The 13,296-nt window shown below is 38.7% G+C and overlaps 1 protein-coding gene across 1 annotated transcript in view; it reads left to right on the forward strand.

Annotated features, from left to right (window-relative positions):
• ARSB (arylsulfatase B) overlaps positions 1 to 13,296 on the forward strand; it is a 168,967-nt gene that overhangs the window by 16,109 nt on the left and 139,562 nt on the right. The window contains exons 3-4 of the mRNA XM_060635482.3: positions 4,565 to 4,755; positions 11,915 to 12,122. Coding sequence (XP_060491465.2) covers positions 4,565 to 4,755; positions 11,915 to 12,122 — 399 coding nt within the window. The remainder of the gene's footprint in view (positions 1 to 4,564; positions 4,756 to 11,914; positions 12,123 to 13,296) is intronic.

Raw genomic sequence — 13,296 nt, forward strand, 5'->3', positions numbered from 1 at the left:
GTAATCACATAACTGGAAACTTGAACACAGAATGAATCATTCAGCATTGCCGTGGGGCAACTTTCTAATGCCACCTCCAGAAACCTGGCTCTCTGCTCAGCTCGTGGTGGGCAGCAGTCCACAGGGAGGCACTTACCTTTGCCAGAGTATTAAATGCCATGTTGGGGCCTTGAAAGAGTTTGCTACGTCCACATCTGAGACCACTGTACTCTAGAGAACCTTATTACTAAAAGGGGATACACTTGCTTTTTAAAAAAATTCCAGGGGTGCCTGGGTGCCTCAGTTAAGCATCCGACTTCGGCTCTGCTCATGATCTCACGGTTTGTGAGTTCGAGCCCCACATCAGGCTCAGTGTTGACAGCTCAGAGCCTGGAGCCTGCTTCGGATTATGTGTCTCCCTCTCTTTCTGCCCATATCCCACTCATGCTCTGTTTCTCTCTCTCAAAAATAAATAAGCATTAAAAATAATTAAAAATAAAACAATTCCAGGCAAAATCCAACACAAGGATATTTCCTTCACAAAGTTTCACACTATCTTTTTCTCTCCATGGTCTGTCCCAAAGATTTTTTTCTGGAGACTGTGGAGGAGACTCCATTGGCATCCTTCTCCCCTTCTGTGAGGTCTGTTTTTGAAATCACTAGATTGGGGAGGACCAATCAAAAAAATAAATAACAAATGGTAATAGGAAGGTTAATAAGAAATCAGAAGTATTTTATGGACTGGATAGCTGTATAAAAATGTGAAACCCAAAGTTAGTTTTAAAACTCACCCTCTTTTAACCTGTTACAAGCTGTGTCTTAATTAACAGCCTATTAATCTTACCGGTGGCTATGTATCTTTCCGACGAGTTCTTTTCATCTCGTGCTGTCTGGCGGTTTAGCTACGTACTTCTCTCATTTGTCTCTTCGTTTATTTACAATCTATCACATCCAAAAAGGAACACACACTGAACATAAAAAGTTTAAAAATAAATAGAATAGGGGTGCTTGGGTGCCTCAGTAAGTTGAGTGTCTGACTCTGATTTCGGCTCAGGTCATGATCTCACTGTCATGGGATCGAGCCCCGTGTCAGGTTCCATGCTGAGTGTGAACTTGCTTGGGATTCTCCTTCTCTCCTTCTGCCCCTCTCCCCTGCTTATGTTCTCTCTCTCTCTCTTTCTAAAATAAGTTTAAAAATAAAATAAAATAAAATAAAATAAAATAAAATAAAATAAAAATGAGGGTGAGTAGAAAAAGATGGAATCGCAGCATGTCACCAACTCACAAAAAACCTTCCTGGCTGTAGGTGAACTTCACATTGAACTCTGCAACTTTAGATTTTTTATGTCTAAAAAAAAAAAAAAAAAAAAAAAAGGATATGGTTGTAAGAGTCACATTATTTATAAGATAAATGGAAGCCAGATGTTCAGGAAGAGTAAAGCATTTTCTGGCTCTTAGACCGAGAAATTTCTCCTTTGGGAAAAGGTGAGGTGGACAACATCATCAAAAACAGCATTTTAGTAATATAGTGGTGGTTTTCTTGTACGTGTTTCTTGAAACATTTCTTTTTATTCAAGGTAGGGCAAGAGTGCCAACGTGCATATCGGTGATTATATAGAGCCCAAACAATGCAGTCGAAACACACAGTTCTGTTGTGCCGTGTTGGATCTGGGGTTAAAGTTGAGATGCAGGGATATCAGGCATGAGGCCATATGCGCCTTGCTCCCATACAGGTTCTCTAGACATTGCTAATTAATCATGGCATTCTTTCTTGATGAAGCTGGATATATCCTCAGCATCCTGAAATAACAGTTAAAGTCAGACTTGGGTGTCAGACCTCTGTCATTTTGGAAATTCTAGAGGAAGAAACAGCCTGTATGTATATCCTTTGACAATTTTTACTCAGGCCTTTGCTGAAAGATGGGTTAATACCTATACTCTGGCAAGAGAAAGGACTATAGGTTTTTAAATTTTTTTTACTAAAAGCCAAGTCATGTATTTAAAAATTCAATTGTACAGAAGAAAATCATATCCTTTTATGAGAATTGAGAAGCCTGAGGATTCAGATGAACAAATAGCCCACATTCATATGGATTTGTAGATAGGAGGGTTTAATGACTATACAGTGGTTATCACTGTTATGACTTCGATGTTAAGTTAAAAAACTAGTCAGATAATTGTGGGGCTGGTTGCACAACTCTGAATACCTTAAAAACCATTGAAGTGTAAACTTTAAATGCGTGACGTAGATGGTATATGAATCATATCTCAATAAAACTGTTAAATAAAGAAGTCAGAGGGTTAGTTGTTCAAAATATATTTTCTGGGGCACCTGGGTGGCTACATCAGTTAAGTGTCAGACTCTTGATTTTGGCTCAGGTCATGATTTCGTAGTTTATAGGTTTGAGCCCCATATTGGGTTCTGTGCTGACAGCGTGGAGCCTGCTTGGGATTTTCTGTCTCCTTCTCTCTCTGCCCCTCCCTGCTCACATTCTCTCTTCTCTCTCAAAAATAAATAAATATAAAAAAAAGTATTTTCTGATTTTTCCCAAAAAAGCATAGGTTGCCATCTTCTTTAGGCTCAGCATGTAAGTTCAAATCTGTGAATCATTGTTGTGATAAAAGCTGTATATGATTGTCACATGGTTGTTTGGTATCAGTCTGGCCGAGTATGTAAATAAATAGTTCTATTCCTGGAAACATCCTATTTGTAATATCTTTTTAATATTTATAGTTCATACATCTTTTAATCAAATATATGCTATGCTTATATTCTCCCAAGTAATAGAAAACATTTAACATTTACACAGAAATAACCTGAAGTGATTTCCTCAAGCTCTAATACCCAGAAGTTATTAAAAATCTCAGCTAGAACCCCAGTTTCCTGACCTCTCTAATCATCCATATAAGGGCTAAACTTTCTTCCTCAAGCTCTAATACCCAGAAGTTATTAAAAATCTCAGCTAGAACCCCAGTTTCCTGACCTCTCTAATCATCGATATAAGGGCTAAAATTTCTTTTGTGGATACATTTCTTTCTCTACTATATATTAATTAACAAACACATTGGATTTCCCTTTCTCTTACATCATCAGGAGAAAAGATTACTATTTAAAAGGTGTTCTTAACACTGAAGGTATTCATTATATTCAGGACTTTGAATTTATTGAATCATGGAAAAGGAGGAAATTAATTAAAAATGAATTCATTTTTTATGTTTTTAAAAATTTTTTTAAATGTTTATTTATTTTTGAGACAGAGAGAGACAGAGCATGAATGGGGGAGGGGCAGAGAGAGAGGGAGACACAGGATCGGAAGCAGGCTCCGGGCTCTGAGCCATCAGCCCAGAGCCCGATGCGGGGCTCGAACTAACGGACCGCGAGATCGTGACATGAGCTGAAGTCGGACGCTTAACCGACTGAGCCACCCAGGCGCCCCAAAATGAATTCATTATTTAATGTAAACTGTGTAAGGATTTTGATTGTGATTATAGAGAATGTTCAGGACTGGGGAAAGGGCAAGACCAATTTTATCAATCTCATTTTAAGGTTAATAAGCATTGTTTGTTAGGAGATGGCTCAGAGCTTATTTCTTTTTAATGGTTGTATTGAAGTGTATTTCACACACCATATAATTCACCCAACTAAAACGTGTGCAATTTATTGATTTTTAATAAATTCACAGGTGGTGCCACTGTCATCCAATCCAATTGCAGAATATTTTCATCACCCCAAACAGAAACCCCATCCCTATTAGCAGTCACGCCCCATTTCCCCCCACCAATCCTAGGCAACTGCCGACACACTTTTTGCGTCTATAGATTTGCCTATTCTGGACATTTCATATAAATGGAATCATACAATATGCATGATTTTAATATTTTAGGAAAATAGAGAACATTTTCAGAAACAGCGATTCATTGAGAAAACCCATTTCTTTTCATGTTTAAATCCAAATTGTGAGATAAGTAGTTGATACCATTCAAGTTTGGGGCAAAACTGAGATCGCCGTAGGTAGAAAAATCTACTTTCTTGCACCACATTAATTTGATCTTTTGGCTCTGTTAAATTATGTCTAGAGCTTCTGTTTGGAAAGGTTTGTATCATTCACCAGTGGGTGTCAGCATCTGACTAAAGATGATTCTGCCTAGAGCTGCTTCTATAAATAACCTTGAAGCCAGTCTCCCAAGGTCAATATCAACATTATTTGAATCCTGTGTTCATTTATGTGATCACCTCAGAGTACAAATTTGTAAGAAATCACATTAACCGTATGCTATTTTTGCTGTTAGATAGCTTTAAAAGATTAAGATTTTGTCACCTTTACTGAATTTGAGAGTTACATGACAGAGCCTTATGTTCTGAAGACTTGCCTGAAGAATGGTTTTGATTTTTTTTTTATAACATTTTAATGCCTCCTGCTAACACATATAGAGATGTTAAGAAGTGGTGCTCTGATTAGCCTTGTCATTTGATTAGCCTTGTCATGGGTAATCAATTGCACTAGGCAATTAAAGGCTGAAACATTAGTTTGTTTAACAAGTTTTATGCTATGCTGACTACTTTCATCTCCCATTCTTGTTGTAGGATATCTCTTAGGTAGTGAAGATTACTATTCCCATGAGCGCTGTGCATTAATTGACAGTCTGAATGTCACACGATGTGCTCTTGATTTTCGAGATGGGGAACAGGTTGCAACAGGGTATAAAAATATGTATTCGACAAACATATTTACTGAAAGAGCTACAGCCCTCATAACTAGCCATCCACCCGAGAAGGTAAGTCTTGCTTCTTTGTTAATATCAAAATTGTGTTTAAGGTAGCATCTCTTCAGGTGAATATAGAAAAAGGCTGCTTGTTTAGGAAAAAAATCCGTTCTAGGGATTTTTCAAATTTTGGAGTATATTGGAATCAGCCCGGGAAAGCTTGATAAAAATAGAAATTCCTAGAGCCCATCTCTAAGAGACTCATTCTTTGGGTCTGGGGAAAATCTGTACATCAGCATTTTAAAGAAACTCATCAAGGGTAATTCTGATGCCAAATGGGTCCCCAGATCACACTTTGAGGAATACTGTGTCTACAGTGTTTTAGTAGAAATATAGTTTTATTATTTTGGTGTATTTTGTGCATGTGCTATAAGCAATTAGTACATTGACTTTTTTTAAGTGACAGGCTTGTGTACAAAGATGAGGCTATATTATGGCAAATTTCCTGTTACGAGATCAACAAGCTTTAGGTTCAGGGCAAGTCCTCTTAACTTTGTATTTTAGGTATTCTAGATATTTTGCATTCCTATGTTAATTTCAGAATGAGCTGGTCAATTTCTACCAAAAAGTTCCTGCTTGGATTTGGATTTCATTGAATCTGTAGACCAACTTCACGAGAATGAGTATCTTAACAACATTAAATCTTTCATTCCCTAAACATGGTATACTGATGAGCCTGGTTTTTACATTTAATACACTGAACTCACTGTGTATGTCACATAATAGAATCTTTTGATTTATTTAAAGGTAAAAATAGAAGAGAGTCAGAATTGCCTTAAAAACAATTTTTGTTGTTGTTGTTGTTAATCTAGAGTTAGCTTCAGAAGCTAAATTCTCTGAATATACCTTTAAAATTGGGTCACATATTCGTGTTGTCAGATACTGGGCCCAAAATGTGGCTTCATTAAGAACCGCATTAGGACACTGATGAAATTAGTCCTTCAATAAGACCCTGACGTAGCAAATTCCAGAATGTGCAGTATTATCTGGTGCTTCCAATTTTCTGCAGTTTTCCTCTTTGGCAACTGAATGTCCTCGGGGTAGATCACAATTTGGATTTCAGTTTACATACCTGTTCAGATGTGGTACCTGGCCACTGACTCCCTTTTTGACATAGTTTCTTCCTGGCTATACCTTTACCTATTCTAAGTGTTGGGGGTCTTACCTGGTATCTCTCCTCAGTTTTGCCCTGCTTGGGCTTTTTATCACTCTTACATGCTGACCAGCTTGGAGTGGCTGTGCTAGCTATGGAACATGTAGGATCAGAACATTTGCTCCAATATGTGGACATATGTGAGTCCTAAATCTAGATCTGAACCAATATTCAGAGATGTGGAAAGATAACTGCTAGGTAATTGGCTTAGGTTCTCAGTTTTCCTCTGTATGCTTGGTGTTTTATTTTTTTTATTTATTTATTAAAAAAAATTTTTTTTTAATGTTTATTTATTATTGAGAGACAGAGACAGAGTATGAGCATGGGAAGGACAGAGAGAGAGGAGGAGACACAGAATCTGAAGCAGGCTCCAGGCTCTGAGCTGCCAGCACAGAGCCCGACGCGGGGCTTGAACTCACAAACCATGAGATCATGACCTGAGCAGAAGTCTGACGCTTAACCGACTGAGCCACACAGGCGCCCCTGCTTGGTGTTTTATAGATAGTGCTAAAAACGCAAACAATAAGATAAAGTCTTAAGGGAATTATGGTTCTTACCTTGTCCTTTGAGGTAGGCACTGTTTTACAGATATAAGCAAACAAGTTAAATTAACTTGTTCAAGGTCACAGAGCTACTGAGAGTCAGAATCAGAATTGAAACCCACACTGACTCCAGAGCTAAATGCATTCAACAATCTTCCCCAGTTCACAGCTAATATCCAAGATCAAAGAATATTAACTCAATTGTGTGATTCAGCTGGGTGATTCCAGTCTTGACAGTATATTGGGCTCATCTGGAAAGGTTGTAATAAACCCCAGTAACAAATATTGTGATTTATTGGTGGTAGGGGGTGTGTGTATCACTGGTATTTAATTACCCCTCTGCTCCCACCTCCCACCAGTGATTCTGATGTGCAGTCACAATAATTGATTCCCTTCAAACACAGAGGGGCAAGCTCAAGCCAGCTGCCTTTTACAGGCTTACAATATAACACTGCCTTAATCATGCAACCACTATAATATGCCTACAGCAAAAATTAGTTCCCATTAGGCAACAATAGAGTATTCTCTCACAGTGCCCCTAACATTAAGCGGATAAGAGGAAGCAGCTGGGTGAAATAGTTCCTTGTGGGTGGCCTGCCTTATCTGGTGTGGTGTGGAAAGCACAGGAACTGAGGGAAATGAGGCCCGAAGAGCTCACAAGCTATCCAAACTTGTGTTATTAATATAGTGCTGCTCAGAGGTAGCATTACAGAAATTACCAGATGAGAGAATGCTCATTTTCCTACAGTGTCTGAAATATTCTGAAGCAGTGTCCAGCATTCCCAACATCCTCAAGATAAAGTTTCAAGCATGGACATAAATGAATGAAATAGTCAATACTGAGTGACAGTCCCAGAATGTTTGTTTGAGACAGCTAATATGGATGTTTACATTTTCAATTCTCAGTAAAATGATGAATCACATCGTTCCAGGAGCTGCGCTTTTCATCATTTTATCCCAATGGTGAAGCTAATTCTGTGCCAGTTTCTTAGGTGTTATATATAGACTGCAACATAGGCCACTTGTCCTAAGGTGGAACTCGTTAAAGAAATACACATGAAGTATCCACAAGCCATCTTAAAAATGTGCCTATTTTAAAGAGCACTTGAGGGGAAAAGAGCATATGGAGCTGCTTTGTCACAGAAACACAGTTGGTGCTGGTTTCAGGGAGAGACTGCTAATAACCACTGCACATGTGTTGGGAAGGAATGTCTTTTTTTCTACAGGGTCATTCCTTTAGTACTAACACTACAGTGTAAAAGCAACATGTCTATAAACTATCTTTCAGTTAAAAATAGCCCCCCTCAACACTTTGCAGAATAAAAATAAAAGTTTTCTCATAAATCTAACCTACCAGAAGCTTCTTAAAGCAAATGTGAATTTCTAGTGGTAGACACTTTTCCATGACACAAGTTGGACAGAAGTGTCTTAATTTGAAAGTCAACAATAGAATAACAATTGAAAAAATTTTTTTAACCTTTATTTATTTTTGAGAGAGAGAGAACCAGAACCTGAGAACGGGAGGGCAGAGAGAGAGACACACACACAGGATCGGGAGCAGGCTCCAGGCTCTGAGCTGTCAGAACAGAGCCCGATGTGGGGCTCGAACTCACGAGCTGTAAGATCATGACCTGAGCCAAAGTCTGATGCTCAACTGACTGAACCACCCAGGAGCCCCAATAGAATAACAATTTACAAGTACATCATATTTCTTAAAATTTGTACTTTAGATTAGGAAAATCTACTAAAGAAATGAAAGTGAGGCTTTCTTCTTCACTGAAATCAGGTTTCTTAGCATGGTGAGGATATTTGGAGTATAGATCTTAGGAGTCGTATGGCATAATAAGAAAGGGAAAAGAACCCTCAGCATCTTATCAACATGCTAATAACTTTAGGTAATAATGTCATACTTTTATGTAATACTTAAACATTTGGTCATGATTCACATCTAGGATTTTGTTTTATATTCTTAAAAAGCCTGAAAGGGTTATAGTTAGGGTTGGTGTAAAGGTGACAGCTATAACTGACTTGGTCGGAGCAGAGATCAGGACCCAAGAAAGAGCAAGGGAGAGATCAAAACTCAGCTCCAGGACTACAGTGCTTTGAGTCATGTCTTTAAGGTCAGAATGGGCCCATGGGTCTCCAAAGGCCCAGGCATGATGAGAACTCAAGTCAGTCGATGGCACAGTAAAACAGGCCATCCCCAGGATGGCGACTGTTTGCTTTAGGCTATCAGTGAGCTCAGCCCACATAGGCAGGTGTGGGGAAATTGACTATGTCTTTTCACTGCCGGGGGTTTTCAAACAAGCAGCTGTAGGCAGGGTCCTGATTGTGATTTGACAACCCTAGAGCCCTAGTTAATTATCTTTTCCACTAGGCTATTGTGTAGTACAAAGAAGAGTACTCTATGAATTTTTTTTTTTTTCATTTAAAAATAGTATTGAAATGTTACGCACCTAGCCTTTTGCGGGAATGAGTTGTTTCATGGATAAAGTTCACCTTGTGAGCACTGAAACTTTTTTTTTTTTTGAATGTTTGCAACATTGGCTGGAACTACTCTCAATTGTGTTGCATCTGGCCTCACCTTAATAAAGGAGTGGCCCTCTACACCATTTTGCCTCCTCCTGGTGAACCAGAGACATGTTGATGCGTGTGTATGTCTGCCCATACACTGTATGGCCCTAGATTACTGCTGGTGAAATGGGAAAAAAAAAAAGAGAACTTACTTTGTTCGAGGAACACTTTCATCTATACTTGTAAGTGATTAGGATGTGGTTGGCAGGTAGTGCGAGGTCTTTGCCTGGCCTGTGACAGTCACAGGCCTCATCCTCAGAGGAGGTTTTTTACTCCCTCTTCTTAGCTTATGCTCCTTCTGTTTGAACTAACAGAAGCCTGACCACTGGAAAAATGGGGGAATTGCTGCCGTTTTATGACTTTGAGCCCTCAACGGTGATGGTCATATCTTTAGCCCCCTAAGGAATAATTGTGGGAAAGATTTTCAGGTAATGTTTTGCTGTGAGTAGAATGTGAGTAGAATGATTTCCATACTGAATATTTATAAGACTAATGATGGTCCAAGAATCATTACTTCCGCCCCCTGATGTGTTCTTAAGAACTCTTCCCTACCACCCTCCCTGGCTGTCACTTCTAGAGGTCACTTGCTGGCTGGGGATAACCTGCCCCCTGTCCTTTTTCCTTCCCAATGTGGATGGGTTGCCATGTTGCTGGTAACGACCTGATTGAGAGCATGGTCTCCTTGAGCAGTGAGCCCCTTCTCTCATTTCTCCAGCCCTGCCCAGAGAATCTAGACCGGGGTCACAAACTCTGGTGTTTACAGGGGCCAGGCTGCTAACCTGAATAAGTGAAGCCACTCAGAACAGTGGGGAGGCTGTAGAAATTGGAGCGCACTTGGGAGTAGGGCCTCTATTTCACGCTCCAGCCATTTGTTACCAGATGGAGCGTGGGCATGGAGTTGTTGGAGTTCTGATTTTTCAAGGAAAATTTTTTAAAAACCACAGAGTTTTATGTGATATTTCCTGATTTTAAAAACTTTATGTGGGCTGCAAATTGTTGTAGTCTTCCAATTTTAATCCTGTTCTCATCCAGACCATGGCTGATGGCTGGGGTTGGTCTGATCTAGTGCTAAAGACCCAGACAGCTTTTCCAACAGCAGACCCTCATACCACACTGTGAGGTCATCGATGTCCCTGCACATCTGTTCCCCTCCAGACGTCTCAGCCCAGGCTCCTTCCTCACCACCTGGGCAGGACATGTCCCGGGGTTCCCTTCACTGTGGTCTGGGAGAACTCAGAAGTTTCGGTGTATGTGTGGCTGGAGTAGAAAGTGTGCGTATTGAGGCGGAGTGGAGGCAGAGCTCAAGCAGTGTCAAAGATTTGAGCGTTGGCCTTTGGAGTTGCAATTTGGAATGTTTTTCCATAGAAGTAATGTACAAATGAAGCATAGGTTGTACATTATCATAGGCATCCTTTCACTACCTCTCTTCCTGCGTTAAATAGGTCTTAATGTGATGATTTCAGTATTTAACAGCTGTTTTTAACATTTTGACTTCGGGGAAAAGGTGTTTCTAAGTTCCAAGGATCTGAACTAAAAACTTTTGGGTGTCTTTTTGAGTTCCATATGTGTATATTTCTTAGGCTATCCAGTAAGTTGTATAATATAGAATTTTTAAAAATTTATCAACAGTAATGAAGAATGAAATATGAGCCCCCCTCCCAGTCTGCTTTGTAACTTTTCCCCATTCATTTATGAGATTGAAATGCCTCAAATACTTTAACAGAATTGTATTATTATTCTTGGGTTGAACAGTTGTTGTCTCTTTGAGTGTTTTCAACTCATCAAGGAATTCTGTAGGAGCACAAAGAAGAGAGTGCTTTCAGAAAGGTTTATTAAAAAAGGAGAGGCTGACCTAGAATACCGCTAATGTCAAATGCTATAAATTGGTGTAAAAGGTAAACTAGAATGAGTGTAACACACTCCTTAGTTTCCAGGAATTAAATTGGCCGTATGTTTGGTCTTAGATCAAAGACTAGCCAGGAATGGTGTTCACTTGTTTTCTCCTATGAAAAATCCTGAACTCTCTCTTAAAAGGTGGGAAGTTGTTTACTGGCTAAAGCAAAAAGCTAACACATCTATTGATACATCTCTGCACCATAATAGTGGAGATTCCAATAGGAAATTGCTCTGCAATTAATATGAACGTGGACAAATCATATAACCTTTCTGAGCCTCAGTTAACGTATCTGTGAAATGGGTGTAACATAGGCTGGATTTGAGTATTACATGAGACAGAATATGTAAATCAGTAGCATAATGTCTAGCACATAGACAACATTTCATATATAGTTGTTATTATTGGTATTATTATTTGTTTAGATCAGAGTCTTCTAGGTCATTTTAGAACTCAAGCTTTTGTTTTGAATTTTTTGTCTTGTGTCTTTTGTTGCATTTTTAACATCTTTATTGATGCTAATATTTCACATACCATAAAATTCACCCAATTAAAGTATACATTTCAATAGTAAATTCACAGAGATGTGCAAACATCATGACAATCTAAAGTTAAAACATTTTCATCATTCCAGAAAGAAACCTCATACCTATTAGCAATCACTCCCCATGCTTCTCCCCCCCAACCCCACTCCCTATAGCTCCTGGCATCTTTTGAGTATCTTTTCAGGTGCTTATTGGCCATTTGCATGTCTTCTTTGAAGAAATGTCCATTCCAATTTTTTGCCCATCTTCTAATTAGGTTAATTGCCTTTTATTATCGAGTTGTAAGAGTTTTCTGTATATTCGGGGCACAAGTCCTTTATCAGATGTATGATTTACAAATATTTTCAAGCCATTCTGTGGGTTGTCTTAATATTACTTTTATTGACTGATAAATCTGGACTTCTGTCTCTGTATTTAATGTTTCCATGCCCTCTCAACTGATTTGCACAAACTTTCTTTCCAGCCTCTGTTTCTCTACCTTGCTCTTCAGTCTGTCCACGAACCCCTTCAGGTCCCTGAGGAGTACCTGAAACCCTACGACTTTATCCAAGATAAGAATAGGCATTACTATGCAGGAATGGTGTCTCTTATGGATGAAGCAGTGGGAAATGTCACGGCAGCCTTAAAAAGCCACGGGCTCTGGAACAACACGGTGTTCATCTTCTCCACAGGTAAGTCTGTCAATAGGAAAATCATCTCTTGGCAAAGCCGAGGACATGGTATTCGATAAATGGAATGAAGACAAATTGGAGCATTTAGCAGTACCTTATTAAAATAAATGTTAACTGCAAGAACGGAGACGTGATAATAATGGATAGAAAAATGGGTCTAAGGAAAGAATTATGGGCCTTCCCCCTCTTCCTTCAGATGTCAAAAATATTCTGGGAGAATGCTTGAAAACAAGCTCTCACCACCTGAGTAAGTATGAGCGGACATCACTCATATGCAGGGCAGCTGGGTACTGGATTCCTGGAGTGCCTTGTTCTCAGGCGGTCTCTCCAGCCTGGGCATCCTCTGTGAATAGAACTTCTGACAAGAGCAGTTCTGTATCAGTGTAGAGACAGATTGTGACATTAAGAAGACAGATTAGAAATGGAGCCATTTAAAACTAGGCTAGAGTCTCCAAGTATGGATTTTTTTTTTTTGGTATTAAGATTGTTTTCTGACAATAAAATTCATACATGTTGATTACAGAAAAAAAAGAAGGTTTTTGAAAATAGTTTTCATTATGGCAATGCCTTTCTGATTCCTCGTCTGTTATATATGTGATTTTTCCTCCCTCTCGTTAGACATGGTTTTCTAAAATTTCCCTACAATGTGCTATAGTAATAGATCTTGGTTTGTCCATCATGCTGAGTACTCAGAGAGCACTTTGTATCTGAAAGTGAAGATGCTTTTTTTATGGGAAGTTTTCTTGTATTATTTATTTCAGAATTTTTTGGCCCTTCAGCCTACCTTTCTCCTATTCTTTCTTTATAAAACTCCTGTTATTTCGATATTGGATCAATACTCTAATTTTCTTAGTTTTTTTTTTCTCTGCTATTTTCTTTATTTTTCTTCTACTATTTGGGAAATTTCCTTATCATTATTTTGTAACCTTTTCTATTAAATGCGTTGCAACCACCACATTTTTTTAATTATTAAGAACTCTTTCTTATTTTCTGATAATTCCTGTTTTATAAAGTTCTCTTTTTACTTTATATGTAATAATTTCCTTCACCAAAGCCTATGCTTTTAACCATTCATTTTATGTAGGTGTGAGTGTGTATGTAGATATGTGTATAAACCTACGTATACTTGTATATGCGTATATATGTGAACCTGTACATATATTTTTAAGTTTGC

The sequence above is a fragment of the Panthera onca genome, chromosome A1, assembly GCF_046562875.1.
Source record: "Panthera onca isolate mPanOnc1 chromosome A1, mPanOnc1 haplotype 2, whole genome shotgun sequence".
Taxonomy (NCBI): domain Eukaryota; kingdom Metazoa; phylum Chordata; class Mammalia; order Carnivora; family Felidae; genus Panthera; species Panthera onca.